Here is a 14,168-nt window from a genome sequence, read left to right as displayed (position 1 = left end):
AAATTCTCCCTGTGTCCTCACAGGCTCGTCCCTCTGTGTGTGTCTGTGTCCTCATCTCTTCTTATAGGGACCCCAGTCCTATTGGATTAGGCGCCACCCAAATGACCTCATTTTACCTGAATCACTTCTTTCAAACCCTGCCTATGCATACCGTCACATCCTGACCTGAGGGACTGGGGGTCTTAGGGGTGCAACATACGGGTTTGGAACTCAGCCCATATCTGCAGCACGTTGATTTTTCTCCCACGGGCTGGTTTTTCTGCATGATGTTCACTGATGTGCTTTTACCTTGTGTACGCCTTGTTTTACAGCTGGAGACTTGATCCTCCAGATCCCCAGCGTTCTCTGTAAAAGGCGGCTCGGTGGCCCCGTGGAATACTTTCGACAACATTGGTCTGCCTCTTTTGGGTCTGCGGGAGTCAAAAGTACTCGACAAGTGACTTCATGGGTCTCTCTGCGCTTGTTTTTTAACAGGCCCTGCTCACTGCTTGCAAGCTGAAGGTGTTTGATTGGTTAAAAGATGAAGCACCCCAGAAGGCTCCAGATATTGCCAGCAAAGTGGATGCCTCTGTGTGTGGAATGGAGAAGCTTCTGGACGTCTGTGCTGCCATGGGGCTCCTGGAGAAGACAGAGCAAGGTGACAGGACCCAGCGGGTTTTGCTCTGACGATCTTTACAGGTAGAAGTCACTGAGGGAAGGTGACCTGGAGCCCGGGCAGAGCGAGGAGGGCCAGACCTTCTACCCCTCTGCCCTCGGGAACGCTGCTTTTCCCAGAACGGGGAGAAGCAGAGGGTGAATGAGAGAGGGGGAACAGTGGTGGCCACAAGCACGCCGGAGAAGCGTGACGTCCTTATGGGCTCTAGTCTCAAAGGGGCTGTATCAGTCCATGTTCTCCTGAGAAATAGAACCCAGTAGGGTGTGCACACAGACATTAATTTACTTGCCTATTGATGTTTATGGACAGATAAGGTGGGTGGATGGGTAGACAGATACATAGATAGATGATAAATGCATAGATACCTTGATATAGATTGATGATACAGAGATGATAGATACATAGATGATGGGAAGAATTGATAGAAGGATGGATGGAAGGATGAATGGATGGACAGATGGATCGATCAATGGATGGATGGATGGATGGGAAGGTGGATGGATTGGTGGATCAGTGGATGGGTGGATGGATAGATGGATGGACGGATAGACGGATGGATAAATGAAAGGGTGGGTGGATGGATGGATCGATGAATCAGTGGATGGGTGCATAGATGGGTGGGTAAGTGGATGGATGAGTGGGTGAGTGGATGGGTGGGTGGGTGGATAGATGGATGGATGTGTGGATGGAAGGATGTGTGGATGGATGGGTGGATGATTGGATGGGTACGTGGGTGAATGGATGTGTGGATGGATGGATGAGTGGGCATGCAGATGGGTGGGTGGATGGATGGATGGATACAATGGATAGATAAAGGATGGGTAGATGGATGGATCAATGAATCGGTAGATGGGTGCATAGATGGGTGGGTAAGTGGATGGATGGGTGGATGGATGGATGAGTGGGTGGGTGGGTGGATGGATGGATGGATACAATGGATAGATAAATGAAAGGATGGGTAGATGGATGGATGGATCGATGAATCGGTGGATGGGTGCATAGATGGGTGGGTAAGTGGATGGATGGGTGGATGGATGAGTGGGTGGGTGGACGGATGGATGGACGGATGGATGGATGGATGGATGCATGTGTGGACTGATGGATGAGTGGGCATGTGGATGGGTGGGTGAATGGATGGATGAGTGGATGGATGGATGCATGGCTGGGTAGATGATTGGGAGTGTGGGTGAACAAATGAGTGGGTGGACGGATGGATGGACGGATGGATCGATGGATGGATGGATGGATGTGTGGATGGATACCTGTGTGGATGGATGGATGAGTGGACATGTGGATGGGTGGGTGAATGGATGGATGAGTGGATGGATGGGTGCATGGCTGGGTAGATGATTGGGAGTGTGGGTGAACAGATGAGTGGGTGGACGGATGGATGGATGGATGGATGGATGGATGGATGGATGTGTGCGTGGATGGATGAGTGGGCATGTGGATGGATGAGTGGATGGATGGGTGCATGGCTGGGTAGATGATTGGGAGTGTGGGTGAACAGATGGATGGGTGGGTGGACGGGTGGATGAATAGATGTATCGGTGGCTCGGTGGATGGGTAGCTGGGTGGGGGAATGGATGGAAGGAGTTGGACAGGAGTTGGACGGGCTTGCTTCTGGGGTTTTCAGTGAGCTGGATGAAGCCCTCTCACAGTTTGGAGGTTCATCTCCTTTCCTTAATGTCAAACCGATGGTAGATGCAAACGCCAGCTTCCGTGCACCTCCACAGCCACATCTAGATGGGGGTTTGATTGCATAACTGGGAATGTAAGTGTGGCCACAACCATGAAGGAAGGATCAGCCTCGCAGGTGGCTGTAGTCAGATGGATGATGTTTATTTTATTTTATTTTGTTTTTGAGACGGAGTCTCGCTCTGTCACCCAGGCCAGAGTGCAGGGGCGCAATCTTGGCTCACTGCAAGCTCCACCTCCTGGGTTCACGCCATTCTCCTGCCTCAGTTTCCCGAGTAGCTGGGACCACAGGCGCCTGCCACCTCGCCCGGCTAATTTTTAGTATTTTTAGTAGGGACGGGGTTTCACCGTGTTAACCAGGATGGTCTCCATCTCCTGACCTCGTGATCCGCCCGCCTTGGCCTCTCTAAGTGCTGGGATTACAGGCGTGAGCCACCGCGCCCGGCTGATGTTGTTTTTGAGATGGTGTCTCGCTCTGTCGCCCAGGCTGGAAGTTCAGTGGCATGATCTCGGCTCACTGCAACCTCTATCTCCCAGGTTCAAGCCATTCTCCTGCCTCAGCCTCCTGAGTAGCTGGGACTACAGACGCCCGTCACCACGCCCGGCTAATTTTTTTTGTATGTTTAGTAGAGACAGGGTTTCACCGTGTTAGCCAGGATGGTCTCGATCTCCCGACCTCGTGGTCCGCCCACCTCGGCCTCCCAAAGCGCTGGGATGACAGGCGTGAGCCACCGCGCCCGGCCGATGATGTTGATCGTAACATCTCAGTGATGCGTCCCCTACGGTCAGGTTTCCTTGGGTTTCCTCGTTAGGAGGTCACAGGACCGTCCCCGTTTCTTCAGGTTACAGTAACACGGAGACAGCGAACCTTTACCTGGCGTCGGACAGTGAGTACTCTCTGCACGGCTTCATGTTGCAAAATAACGACGTCATCTGGAACCTGTTCACGTACCTGGAGTTTGCCGTCCGAGAGGGGAGAGACCAGCACCACAGGCTGTTGGGGAAGAAGGTGGAAGATCTGTTCCAGGTAGCGTAACAGCCCCGCACACACCTTTTTCCACCTAGCGTGCATTTTGCTAAAGCACTTTGGCACCCAGCTCAGCAGGCACCTTGATCCATCTGTCTCCGGTCTGACGGATCCCAAAGGCTCGGCTCGTTCCGCCTGGAGACCTTAGTGCTGTGGCCGTTGCGTCCCTCAGCCCGGGAACAGGTGGAAGGTAGACCCTCCTCCACCGTTATCCAGCAGCCGATGAACATAGAATTCCCTGCTAGAAACGGGTCTGAAGGCCACGCACAGGGGCTCGCACCTGTCATCCCAGCACTTTGGGAGGCCGAGCCGGGAGGATGATTTGAGCCCAGGAGTTTGAGACCAGCCTGGGCAACATAGTGAGACCCCATCTCTGCAAAAAAAAAAAAAAAAAAAAAATTAACGATTAGGCCGGGCATGGTGGCATGAGCCTGTAATCCCAGCTACTTCGGGAGGCCGAGGTGGGTGGGAGGGTCCCTCGAACCCGGGAGGTCGAGGCTGCCGTGTGAGCCGTGCTGCCGCACTCCAGCCCGGGCGACAGAACAAGACTCTGTCTCAAAAGCAGAAAAACAGGAAGGAGAGGGACAGGCTGCGTTAAATGAATGCCCTGGTTTTTTTTTGTTTTGTTTTGTTTTTTTGCTTCAATGGAATCGACACTTGCTTATCCGAGACTGCCGTTTGCAAAGCGCTGGCTGCATCCTCTCACCCCTCCTTCCCCTTTCCCCGCCCAGAACCTCTCTGAGGTGGACGTGCGAGACGTTGTGGGGTCCGTGGGGCCTCTGCGGGCGCGGAGGGGGTCTCGGTCTGCAGGGCCGTACCACATGGGCGTGGGGAGTCAGCTGTGGGCTCAGCCAGCCGTGGCCTCATTCCTCCTTGGCAACCTTCATCCCTATGGCACTGAGCGCCGAGTCAGAGAGCGTGTGTGCTGCAGAGATGAACCCCGGGGAGCCTGGGGCTTCGTTCAGATGTCGGGGAGAGACAGAGACAGACAGACAGAGGGAGACACAGAGAGAGAGACAGGGAGACAGAGAAACAGAGGGAGACAGAGACAGACAGGCAGACATGGAGGCAGACAGAGACAGGGAGATAGAGGGAGACAGAGACGGGGACACTGAGAAGAGACAGAAAGACAGAGATAGAGGGAGACGGGAGACAGAGAGACAGTGAGGTAGGAAGACGGAGACGGGGAGACAGACACAGATAGAGGGAGACAAAGACAGAGAGACAGAGGGAGACCGACAGGGAGATGGGAGACAGAGAGAGAGAGTGAGATAGGGAGACAGAGACAGGGAGACAGAGAGAGAGATAGGACAGAGATAGAGGGAGACGGGAGACAGAGAGAGAGACAGTGAGGTAGGAAGACAGAGACGGGGAGACAGAGACACAGATAGAGGGAGACAAAGACAGAGAGACAGAGGGAGACAGACAGGGAGATGGGAGACAGAGAGAGATAGTGAGATAGGGAGACAGAGACAGGGAGACTTGAGAGAGATAGAGAGAGACAAAGACAGAGAGACAGAGACAGCAGACAGATCGAGGGAGACAGACAAGGAGACGGAAACAAAGAGGGAGACAGAAAGAGACAGACAGAGACATAGAGGGAGATGAGAGACAGAGAGAGACAGTGAGGTAGGGACACAGGGACAGGGAGGCTTGGAGAGACAGAGATAGAGGCAGACAGAGACAGAAACAGGAGACACAGATAGAGGGAGACAGAGACGGAGGGAGATAGAAAGACAGAAACAGACACAGAAGGAGACAGAGACAGAAAGAGAGAAAGAGGAAGACAGAGACACACCGAGGGAGACAAACAGAGATAGACAGACAGAGACCAAGGGAGACAGAGTCGGAGACAGAGAAAAGCCAGTGGTGAAGAGAGAAGCCGAGAGGCGTGGCCAGGGCCCCCGAGCCGGCGTGAGCAGCTGGCCTGGGCATCGCAGAGGACACATCCCTAAGCCCCATCATTGCCGCCCACACAGGGGAGGGCTGGCAGCCCCCGTGGGATTTAGGGAGCCAGGATGGAGCGGGGCCGTCCCCGCTGGGAGTCAGGCTCAGAAGCAGCCTCAGCAGGGTTTGCTTGCCCTGGCGGGGACAGGGGATGTCTGGGCGAACCCCGGACGCAGCCCCGAGCCAGGATGGGCCTGGGCTCCTCTGGGACCCGGGGTAGGTGCCACCGGGGGGGACGTGGGGAAGCTCGGAGTGGAGCTTCTCCTCTGCACACCGGAATTCTCAGAGGAGCCCCCTCTGCCACACCGCACCGGCATGCTGAAGCACGAGCACCCTCCAGGGTGAAAAGCTTGATTGTGAAAAGCCTATTGGGAAACTCAAATGCGTGGAGTTCAGGCTGTGATGCGGACCAAGTGATTCCAAGGAGACGGCCCAGCACTTTGGGGTCCTCTGCCCCCAGCCAGCCCAGCCCCCACAGAGACAGGGGCGCCCAACACAGCTATGGTGAGAAGTCTCCTCTGCAGCCCAGGCCTGGCTGAGCCCCCACGCCCTGGAGCCCTGCGCTCCTCCCTCCGGACCCCCGGGGAGAGGCTGGGCGAACCCTCGGCCCGTGCTCCCTGGCGCCCCTGAGCCCCCGCTGTGTTCCAGGACGCGTACTACCGGAGCCCGGAGACGCAACTGCGGTTCATGCAGGCCATGCACGGCGTGGCGAAGCTGACTGCGCGCCAGGTGGCCACGGCCTTCGATCTGTCCTGCTTCTCCTCCGCCTGCGACGTGGGAGGTGGGTAGCCCCCCCCGGCCCCCCCACCAGGGCTCTCCTTCCTTTCGTTGATTAAGCCGCGGGCATCTTCCCTGCTCAGGACACCTGCAAACTGCCTTTTTCCACTGAGAAACCTGACGACGACCTGAACTGGGCCAGGCTGAGTCCCCGATGGGGGGTGGATATTCCCACATTCCAGGAGGCCCCCGGGGATGCCTTAACGTCCCCCGAGAGACTCTGGGGCCCTCTCTGTTGGCCGCGGAGCTGAGGCAGGGCACCTTGGAGCCGCTGGCTTCCCCTCAGCAAGTCTGATTATATCCTGACTCACCCTCCACCCCACCCCAGCCCTGGACAGTGGATGGAGCAGTAGACACGTTCCCAAGGGTTGCTGGGGGATCAGGGCCCTGGGACGATTCTCACACCGTCAGCTTACATTTCCCCAACCTCGGAATGCCTCTCCTCCTTGTGGTCCAGAGTGGCTGCTGTAGCACCGGCCATTGTGTCTATATCCCCATGGCAGGAAGGAGAAGGGAGGAGTACAGCCCCCACCTCTGGGCTGGAAGGATTTCCCTGCAGGTCTGTGCCCCCACACGTGGCCCAAAGTAGCTGCTGTAGCACCGGCCATTATGTATACATCCCCACAGCAGGAAGGAGAAGGGAGGAGTACAGTGTACACCCCTGGGCTGGAAGGATTTCCCTGCAGGTCTGTGCCCCCACACGTGGCCCAGAGTGGCTGCTGTTGCACCGACCATCGTGTATACATCCCCATGGCAGGAAGGAGAAGGGAGGAGTACAGTGTACACCCCTGGGCTGGAAGGATTTCCCTGCAGGTCTGTGCCCCCGCACTCACCTGCTTGCACAGTCTTGTCTGGGACCCCAGTGAACTCCCCACCACTGGCTTTCCCTTCCAGCATGGGTCTCCGTGCCATGCCCTCGAACATGACTTCTGCCACGGTTGAGCTGTGGAGTCGTCAGCGTTCCGTAGGCACCAGGACGACCCGGCCGCAGAGCGTGCATTTGCTTCCCCGCAGGCTGCACAGGGGCACTGGCCCGAGAGCTGGCCCGCGAGTACCCTCGTCTCCAGGTGACTGTGTTTGACCTCCCGGACGTCGTCGAGCTGGCCGTCCACTTCCAGCCCGCCGGACCGCAGGCAGCGCAGATCCACTTCGCAGCAGGTGAGCCTTCCTCGCGTTCGCCCTGCCAACGTTTTCCAGGCTCCGTCATCTCTTTCCAGACAGAGTGCGTGGCTGTGTGTGTACCCGTGTTTCTGCGTGGGCGTTTCCATGGTGGGTGTCTGTGTGCATACATGACTGTGTGCTGTGCTTGTGTGTGTGCGTGTCTGCATGTGTGTGTGGTATGCCCTTGAGCGTGTCTGTGCGTGAGAACGTGTGTGTGCGTGTGTGTCTGCATCCACACATGTGTCTGTACGTTTCTGGTGTGTGGTTGCATATGTTTCTGTGAGAGTATGTGTGTGTGTGTGGATATATATGTACATGTCTGTGTGTCTGCCTCTGTGTGCATGTTGTGTGCCAATGGGTGTGTGTATATATGACTGCTGGGGTTGTGTGTGCATGTGTGTCTCTGTGGGCATGTCTGTGTGTCTGCATCGGTGTGCNGGGTTGTGTGTGCATGTGTGTCTCTGTGGGCATGTCTGTGTGTCTGCATCGGTGTGCATATGGTGTCTGTGGGTATCTGTGTGCATATGTGACTGCTGTGCTTGTGTGTCTGTGTCTCTGTGTGTGGTATGTCCGTGTGTGTCTGTGCGTGAGACTCTGTGTGTCTGTGTCTGAGTGTGTGTGCACGTCTCTGTGGTGTGTGGTTGCATATGTTTCTGTGAGGGTGTGTGTGTGCGCCTGTGTGGATATAGGTGTGCATGTCTGTGCGTCTCTGCCCATCTGTGTCTGTGTGCATGCTGTGTGCTGGTGGGTGTCTGTGTGTGCATGTCTGTGTGTATGTGTGCATATGCTGCGTGCCGGTGGGTGTCTCTGTGCATATGTGACTGCTGTGGTTGTGTGTGTCTGTGTCTCCGTGTGCATATGTGTGTGCATGTCTGTGTGTCTCCGTCTGTGTCCATGGTGTGTGTCGGTGTCTGCATATGTGTCTGCTGTGCTTGTGTGCGTGTCTGTGTGTCTGTGTAGTATGTCCTTATGTGTGTGTGTCTGTGCGTGAGACTGTGTGTGTCTGTGTCCACGTGTGTGTGCACGTCTCTGTGGTGTGTATGTGTCTCTGAGGGTACATGTATGTGTCTGCTTGTCTGCGTGCATGTGTGTGCCTGTCTGTTGCTGTATCTCTGTGTCTGTGTGCCCATCTGTGCATGTGTCTGCGTCCGTGTGCATGTGTGTGCCTGTCTGTTGGTGTGTCTGTGTGTCTCCATGCCCATCTGTGCATGTGTCTGCATCTGTGTGTGCGTGTGTGCCTGTCGCTGTGTCTGTGTGCCCATCTGTGCATGTGTCTGCGTCTGTGTGTGTGTGCGCCTGTCGCTGTATGTGTATGTGTGTCTGTGCCCATTTGTGCATGTCTGCGTCTGTGTGTGTGTGTGCCTGTCGCTGTGTGTGTGTGTGTCTATATGCCCATCTGTGCATGTGTCCGCGTCTGTGTGTGTGTTCCTGTCGCTGTATCTGTGTGTGTGTCTGTGTGCCCATCTGTGCATGTGTCTGCGTCTGTGTGTGTGTGTGCCTGTCGCTGTATGTGTGTGTGTGTCTATATGCCCATCTGTGCATGTGTCTGCGTGTGTGTGTTCCTGTCGCTGTATCTGTGTGTCTGTGTGCCCATCTGTGCATGTGTCTGCGTCTGTGTGTGCCTGTCGCTGTATGTGTGTGTCTGTGTGCCCATCTGTGCATATGTCTGCGTCTGTGTGTGTGTCTGTGTGCCCATCTGTGCATGTGTCTGCGTCTGTGTGTGTGTGTCTGTGTGCCCATCTGTGCATGTGTCTGCGTCTGTGTGTGTGTGCCTGTCGCTGTATGTGTGTGTGTGTCTGTGTGCCCATCTGTGCATGTGTCTGCGTCTGTGTGTCTGTGTGCCCATCTGTGCATGTGTCTGCGTCTGTGTGTGTGTGTGTGCCTGTCGCTGTATGTGTGTCTGTGTGCCCATCTGTGCATGTGTCTGCGTCTGTGTGCGTGTGTGCCTGTCGCTGTATGTGTGTATGTGTGTGTCTGTGTGCCCATCTGTGCATGTGTCTGCGTCTGAGTGTGTCTATGTGGGCCTGTCAGGGTATCTCTGTATGTCCGTGCTTGTGTCTGTGTGTGCACGTCTTTCTAGTGTGTGTGCTTGCATGTGTGCCTTTGTGTCTGCATGTCTGTACGTCTGTGCATTTGGATGGGTGTATGTGTGTGTGCCTGCGTGTCTGTGTCCGTGGGTATGCCTGTGCATGTCTGTGTGTGGGTCCACAGAGACACGAGGGCATCTCCAAACAGGTGGATGAGCCTGGGTGCGCTGGCTTCACGCCTGTCATCCCAGCACTTTGGGAGGCTGAGGAGGGTGGATCACCTGAGGTCAGGAGTTCAAGACCAGCCTGGCCAACATGGTGAAACCCCATCTCTACTAATAATACAAAAACCAGCCGGGCATGGTGGCGGGCGCCTGTAGTCCCAGCTACTCGGGAGGCTGAGGCAGGAGAATCGCTTGAACCCAGGAGGGAGGCGGAGGTTGCAGTGAGCCGAGATCACGCCACTGCACTCCAGCCTGGGCAACAGAGCGAAACTCCATCTCAAAAAAAACCAAAAAAACGAGACACCTGACATGCCATAATTTAGTACCATCCTACAGCGGCCAGGCCTGCAGGCACAGGTGCTGGGGACCTCCATGCCCCTCCCCTGGAGCTTTCTGGATACTTTTTTTTTTTTTCTGAGACGAAGTCTGGCTCTGTCACTCAGGCTGGAGTGCAGTGGCCGGATCTCAGCTCACTGCAAGCTCCGCCTCCCGGGTTCCCGCCATTCTCCTGCCTCAGGCTGGAGTGCAGTGGCCGGATCTCAGCTCACTGCAAGCTCCGCCTCCCGGGTTCCCGCCATTCTCCTGCCTCAGCTGGGACTACAGGCGCCGCCACCTCGCCCGGCTAGTTTTTTGTCATTTTGGTGGAGACGGGGTTTTACCGTGTTGACCAGGCTGGTCTCGAACTCCTGATCTCAGGTGATCCACCTGCCTCGGCCTCCCAAAGTGCTGGGATTACACCCCGCCCGGCCGGAAATGCTGAAGTTTAAAATCATGAGCCCTGAAAGAGCACCTTCTCCTCAGAGCTGGGGGAAAGCAGCTCAGACTTCCCACCACACACCCTCCCGCCCCTTCTTTCCCCTCATGCAACTCGCAGCTTGCTTGGCTGTGGTTCCTATNTTTTTTTTTTTCTGAGACGGAGTCTGGCTCTGTCACCCAGGCTGGAGTGCAGTGGCCGGATCTCAGCTCACTGCAAGCTCCACCTCCCGGGTTCCCGCCATTCTCCTGCCTCAGCCTCCCCAGTAGCTGGGACCACAGGCGCCGCCACCTCGCCCGGCTAATTTTTTGTCATTTTGGTGGAGACGGGGTTTTACCGTGTTGACCAGGCTGGTCTCGAACTCCTGATCTCAGGTGATCCACCTGCCTCGGCCTCCCAAAGTGCTGGGATTACACCCCGCCCGGCCGGAAATGCTGAAGTTTAAAATCATGAGCCCTGAAAGAGCACCTTCTCCTCAGAGCTGGGGGAAAGCAGCTCAGACTTCCCACCACACACCCTCCCGCCCCTTCTTTCCCCTCATGCAACTCGCAGCTTGCTTGGCTGTGGTTCCTATTTGCTGGACACAGCAGGGTTAACCATCAGTGAATACAAACGCTTCTGTGACCATCCGCAGGTGCACACCAGCACACGGTAGCTACGGGGTTTCCCGGGGTGACTGGAACAAACTAGCCCAAGCGGGGGCGTCACAACTTCCAAAACCACAGGAATTTATCCTCTCCCAGTCCTGGAGACCAGAGTCTGAGATCAAAAGGCATCTCAGGGTGGGGAGGCTCCTTCCTGCCTCTCCCAGCTCCTGGGGGCTCCCGGCGTCCCTGGGCTTGTGGCCGCGTCACTTGTCTCTGCGTCCGTCTCCACGTGGCCTTCTCTGTGTCTGTGTCTCCTCTTCTGTCTCTTAGAAGGACACCTGTCATTCTGTTTAGAGCTCAGCTCATCCAGGGTGATCTCATCTCAAGATACTCAACTGAATGACACCCGCAGAGACCTTCTTTCTAAATGAGATTCTATTCACAAGTCTACGGGTTAGGTCGTGGACAGATCTTTTGAGGTCACCATCCCAACCCACTGCAATTGTGTCTGGTTCTTTCTGGAGCCTCTAGGGGAGGCTCCTTCCTGCCTCTCCCAGCTCCCGGGGGCTCCAGGCGTCCCTGGGCTTGTGGCCGCATCACTCCAGTCTCTGCCTCTGTCTCCACGTGGCCTCCTCCTCTGTGTCTGTGTCTCCTCTTCTGTCTCTTAGAAGAACACCTGTCATTGCATTTAGGGGACACCCTATTCCAGGATGATTTCATCTTGAAATTCTGCACTCAGTGACATCCAGAGAGACCCTATTTCCAGATAAGTTCCCATTCCCAGTGACCGAGAGTCGGCACCTGAATGTATCTTTTAAGGGGACGCCATTCACCGCACTCCAGCAGACCATCTTTTAATTTCAGCAATCATAGAGGGGCGTGCCGCTACGCGCACCCCCCTGCAGGCAACCCTTCTGGGGCGCCTGAATCGGGATCGCCAGGGAAGGCCCGCTGTTGCCCACTCCCTAGCAGTGTGGCCCCGACTCTCCCTGGGGGACGGAGACACCCATTTGCGCTGACTCTGCCTGCCTCGCCCAGGTGGTGCCTCTGAATTTCTTTTTCCTCCCCTGCCTTTTTTTTTTTTTTTTTTTTTTGTCACCCAGGCTAGAGTGCACTGGCGTGATCTCAGCTCACTGCAGCCTCCGCCTCCCGGGTTCAAGCGATTCTCCTGCCTCAGCCTCCTGAGTAGCTGGGATTCCAGGCACCCACTACCCCCGTCCAGCTAATTTGTATTTTTAGTAGAGCTACGGCTTCGCCATGCTGCTCAGGCTGGTCTCGAACTCCTGAGCTCAATCTGCCTACCTCAGGCTCCGAAACTGCTGAAAGTTTCTCGGCCGGAGTCTAACCGCACGCCCGTGGCATCGCTAACCAGCTCCTCTGTTCAAGTCCCCATGGGGATATACTCACTCCCGCCCACACCCCTCTCTTCTCCATCCGATTTAGAATGTGGGTGTGGCCGTCTGAGGATCTATCCCGGGAGGACTGCTTCTCCCATACCTGACGGACCTGTTGCCTTTTGTCTTTAAACCAGGTGATTTTTTCAGGGACCCCCTCCCCAGCGCTGAGCTATATGTCCTGTGCCGGATCCTGCACGACTGGTCAGACGACAAAGTCCACAAGTTACTCAGCAAGGTCGCCGAGAGCTGCAAGCCAGGTGAGAGCCCGTCGTCACGTTCACTTTTTTTTTTGTTAAGACGTAGTTTTCCGTTCAAGTTTTACAAGGAGGCCGGGCGCAGTGGCTCACACCTGTCATCCCAGCGCTTTGGGAGGCTGAGGCAGGTGGATCACCTGACGTCAGGAGTTCAAGACCATCCTGGCCAACATGGTGAAACCCCGTCTCTACTAAAAATACAAAAATTAGGCTGGGTGCGGTGACTCAAGCCTGTAATCCCAGTACGTTGGGAGGCCGAGACGGGCGGATCACAAGATCAGGAGATCGAGACCATCCTGGCTAACATGGTGAAACCCCGTCTCTACTAAAAAATACAAAAAACTAGCTGGGCGAGGTGGCAGGCGGCTGTCATCCCAGCACTTTGGGAGGCTGAGGCAGGCGGATCACCTGAGGTCAGGAGTTCAAGACCCGCCTGGCCAACATGGTGAAACCCCGTCTCTACTAAAAATACAAAACTTAGGCAGGCGTGGTGGCAGGTGCCTGTAATCCCGGGTCCTTAGGAGGCTGAGGCAGGAGAATCGCTTGAACCCAGGAGGTGGAGATTGCAGTGAGCCAAGATTGCGCCACTACACTCCAGCCTGGGTGACAGACTGAGATTCTGTATCAAAAAAAGAACAGCAAAAAAAGAACTGGCTTATGTGATTTTTGGAGGTTGGCAAGTCCAGCGTCTGGGTGAGAGGCCCGCGACATTGTGGAGGATAAATCCGCTGTATTTAAAGTTGGCCAATGTGGCCAGGTGCAGTGACTGACACCTATCATGCCCGCATTTAGGGAGGCCAAGGTGGGCAGATCACCTGAGGTCAGGGGTTTGAGGCCAGCTTGGCCAACATGGTGAAACCCCGTCTCTACTAAAAATACAAAAAATTAGCCAGGCATGATAGCGGGCACCTGTCATCCCAGCTACTCGGGAGGCTGAGGCAGGAGAATCGCTGGAACCTGGAGACGGAGGTTGCAGTGAGCCGAGACTGTACCACTGCACTCCAGCCTGGGCAACAGAGCGAGACTCCATCTCAAAAAAAAAAAAAAAAAAAAGAAAATCCTAAAGAGAAAATAGATTTACCATTATGAAGTTGAAGTGGCTCATCCTAAAGGTCTTCATTCTTGTTGTCTTCACACTGAGGAGGCTGCAGAGGAGGAGGAAGCCATGGGCTGCTCTTGCTGTGCCAGGGGTGGCCGAGGCAGAGGGAAATCCATGAGTGAGGGCAGTTGAGAGCCGTGTTGCTCAAGGCTCAGCTGGCTCGAACCTGTGTGTTTATACACAGGCACAGGTGCGCACACACACACACACACACACACACACACACACACAGCACGCACCCTCTCGGCTCAAAGCCTTCATATCAGGTTTCTCCCGTCCCCCCAGGCTGCTCCTGGAGCCGAGTGGGGTTGCTGGAACCCCAGGCTCCAGGGGTATCGGATTTCCACAATGGAAGGACATGGCCCTGAGGGAATCTGGTGGGCGCTCAGGCTCCCTCAGAGTTCAAGGTCGCTGCTGCACTGAGAATTCCTGGACTATTTGCAGAGAACACTTAATTACCTTAACAGAGCTGGGCGGGGGTGTGGGGGGGGGGGGAGCTGGGCGGGCGGGGGGGCCCTTCCTTGAAACCCCAGCCTTTTGGGGGGCGGGGGGGGGCAGATC

General features: G+C 55.6%; 1 protein-coding gene across 1 annotated transcript in view; it reads left to right on the top strand.

Moving 5' to 3' along the window:
• The window catches only part of ASMTL (acetylserotonin O-methyltransferase like), a 28,653-nt gene extending 14,678 nt beyond the window's left edge, over positions 1-13,975 (top strand). The window contains exons 7-12 of the mRNA XM_025373342.1: positions 475-637; positions 3,196-3,380; positions 5,976-6,108; positions 7,119-7,262; positions 12,389-12,592; positions 13,893-13,975. Of these exons, the coding sequence (XP_025229127.1) occupies positions 475-637; positions 3,196-3,380; positions 5,976-6,108; positions 7,119-7,262; positions 12,389-12,592; positions 13,893-13,975 (912 nt within the window). The remainder of the gene's footprint in view (positions 1-474; positions 638-3,195; positions 3,381-5,975; positions 6,109-7,118; positions 7,263-12,388; positions 12,593-13,892) is intronic.
• The last annotated feature ends 193 nt before the right edge of the window (positions 13,976-14,168 follow it).

Source organism: Theropithecus gelada, chromosome X, assembly GCF_003255815.1.
Source record: "Theropithecus gelada isolate Dixy chromosome X, Tgel_1.0, whole genome shotgun sequence".
Classification (NCBI taxonomy): domain Eukaryota; kingdom Metazoa; phylum Chordata; class Mammalia; order Primates; family Cercopithecidae; genus Theropithecus; species Theropithecus gelada.
The sequence above is the reverse complement of the archived record's forward strand: the minus strand, read 5'-3'. Positions and strand labels throughout refer to the sequence as shown.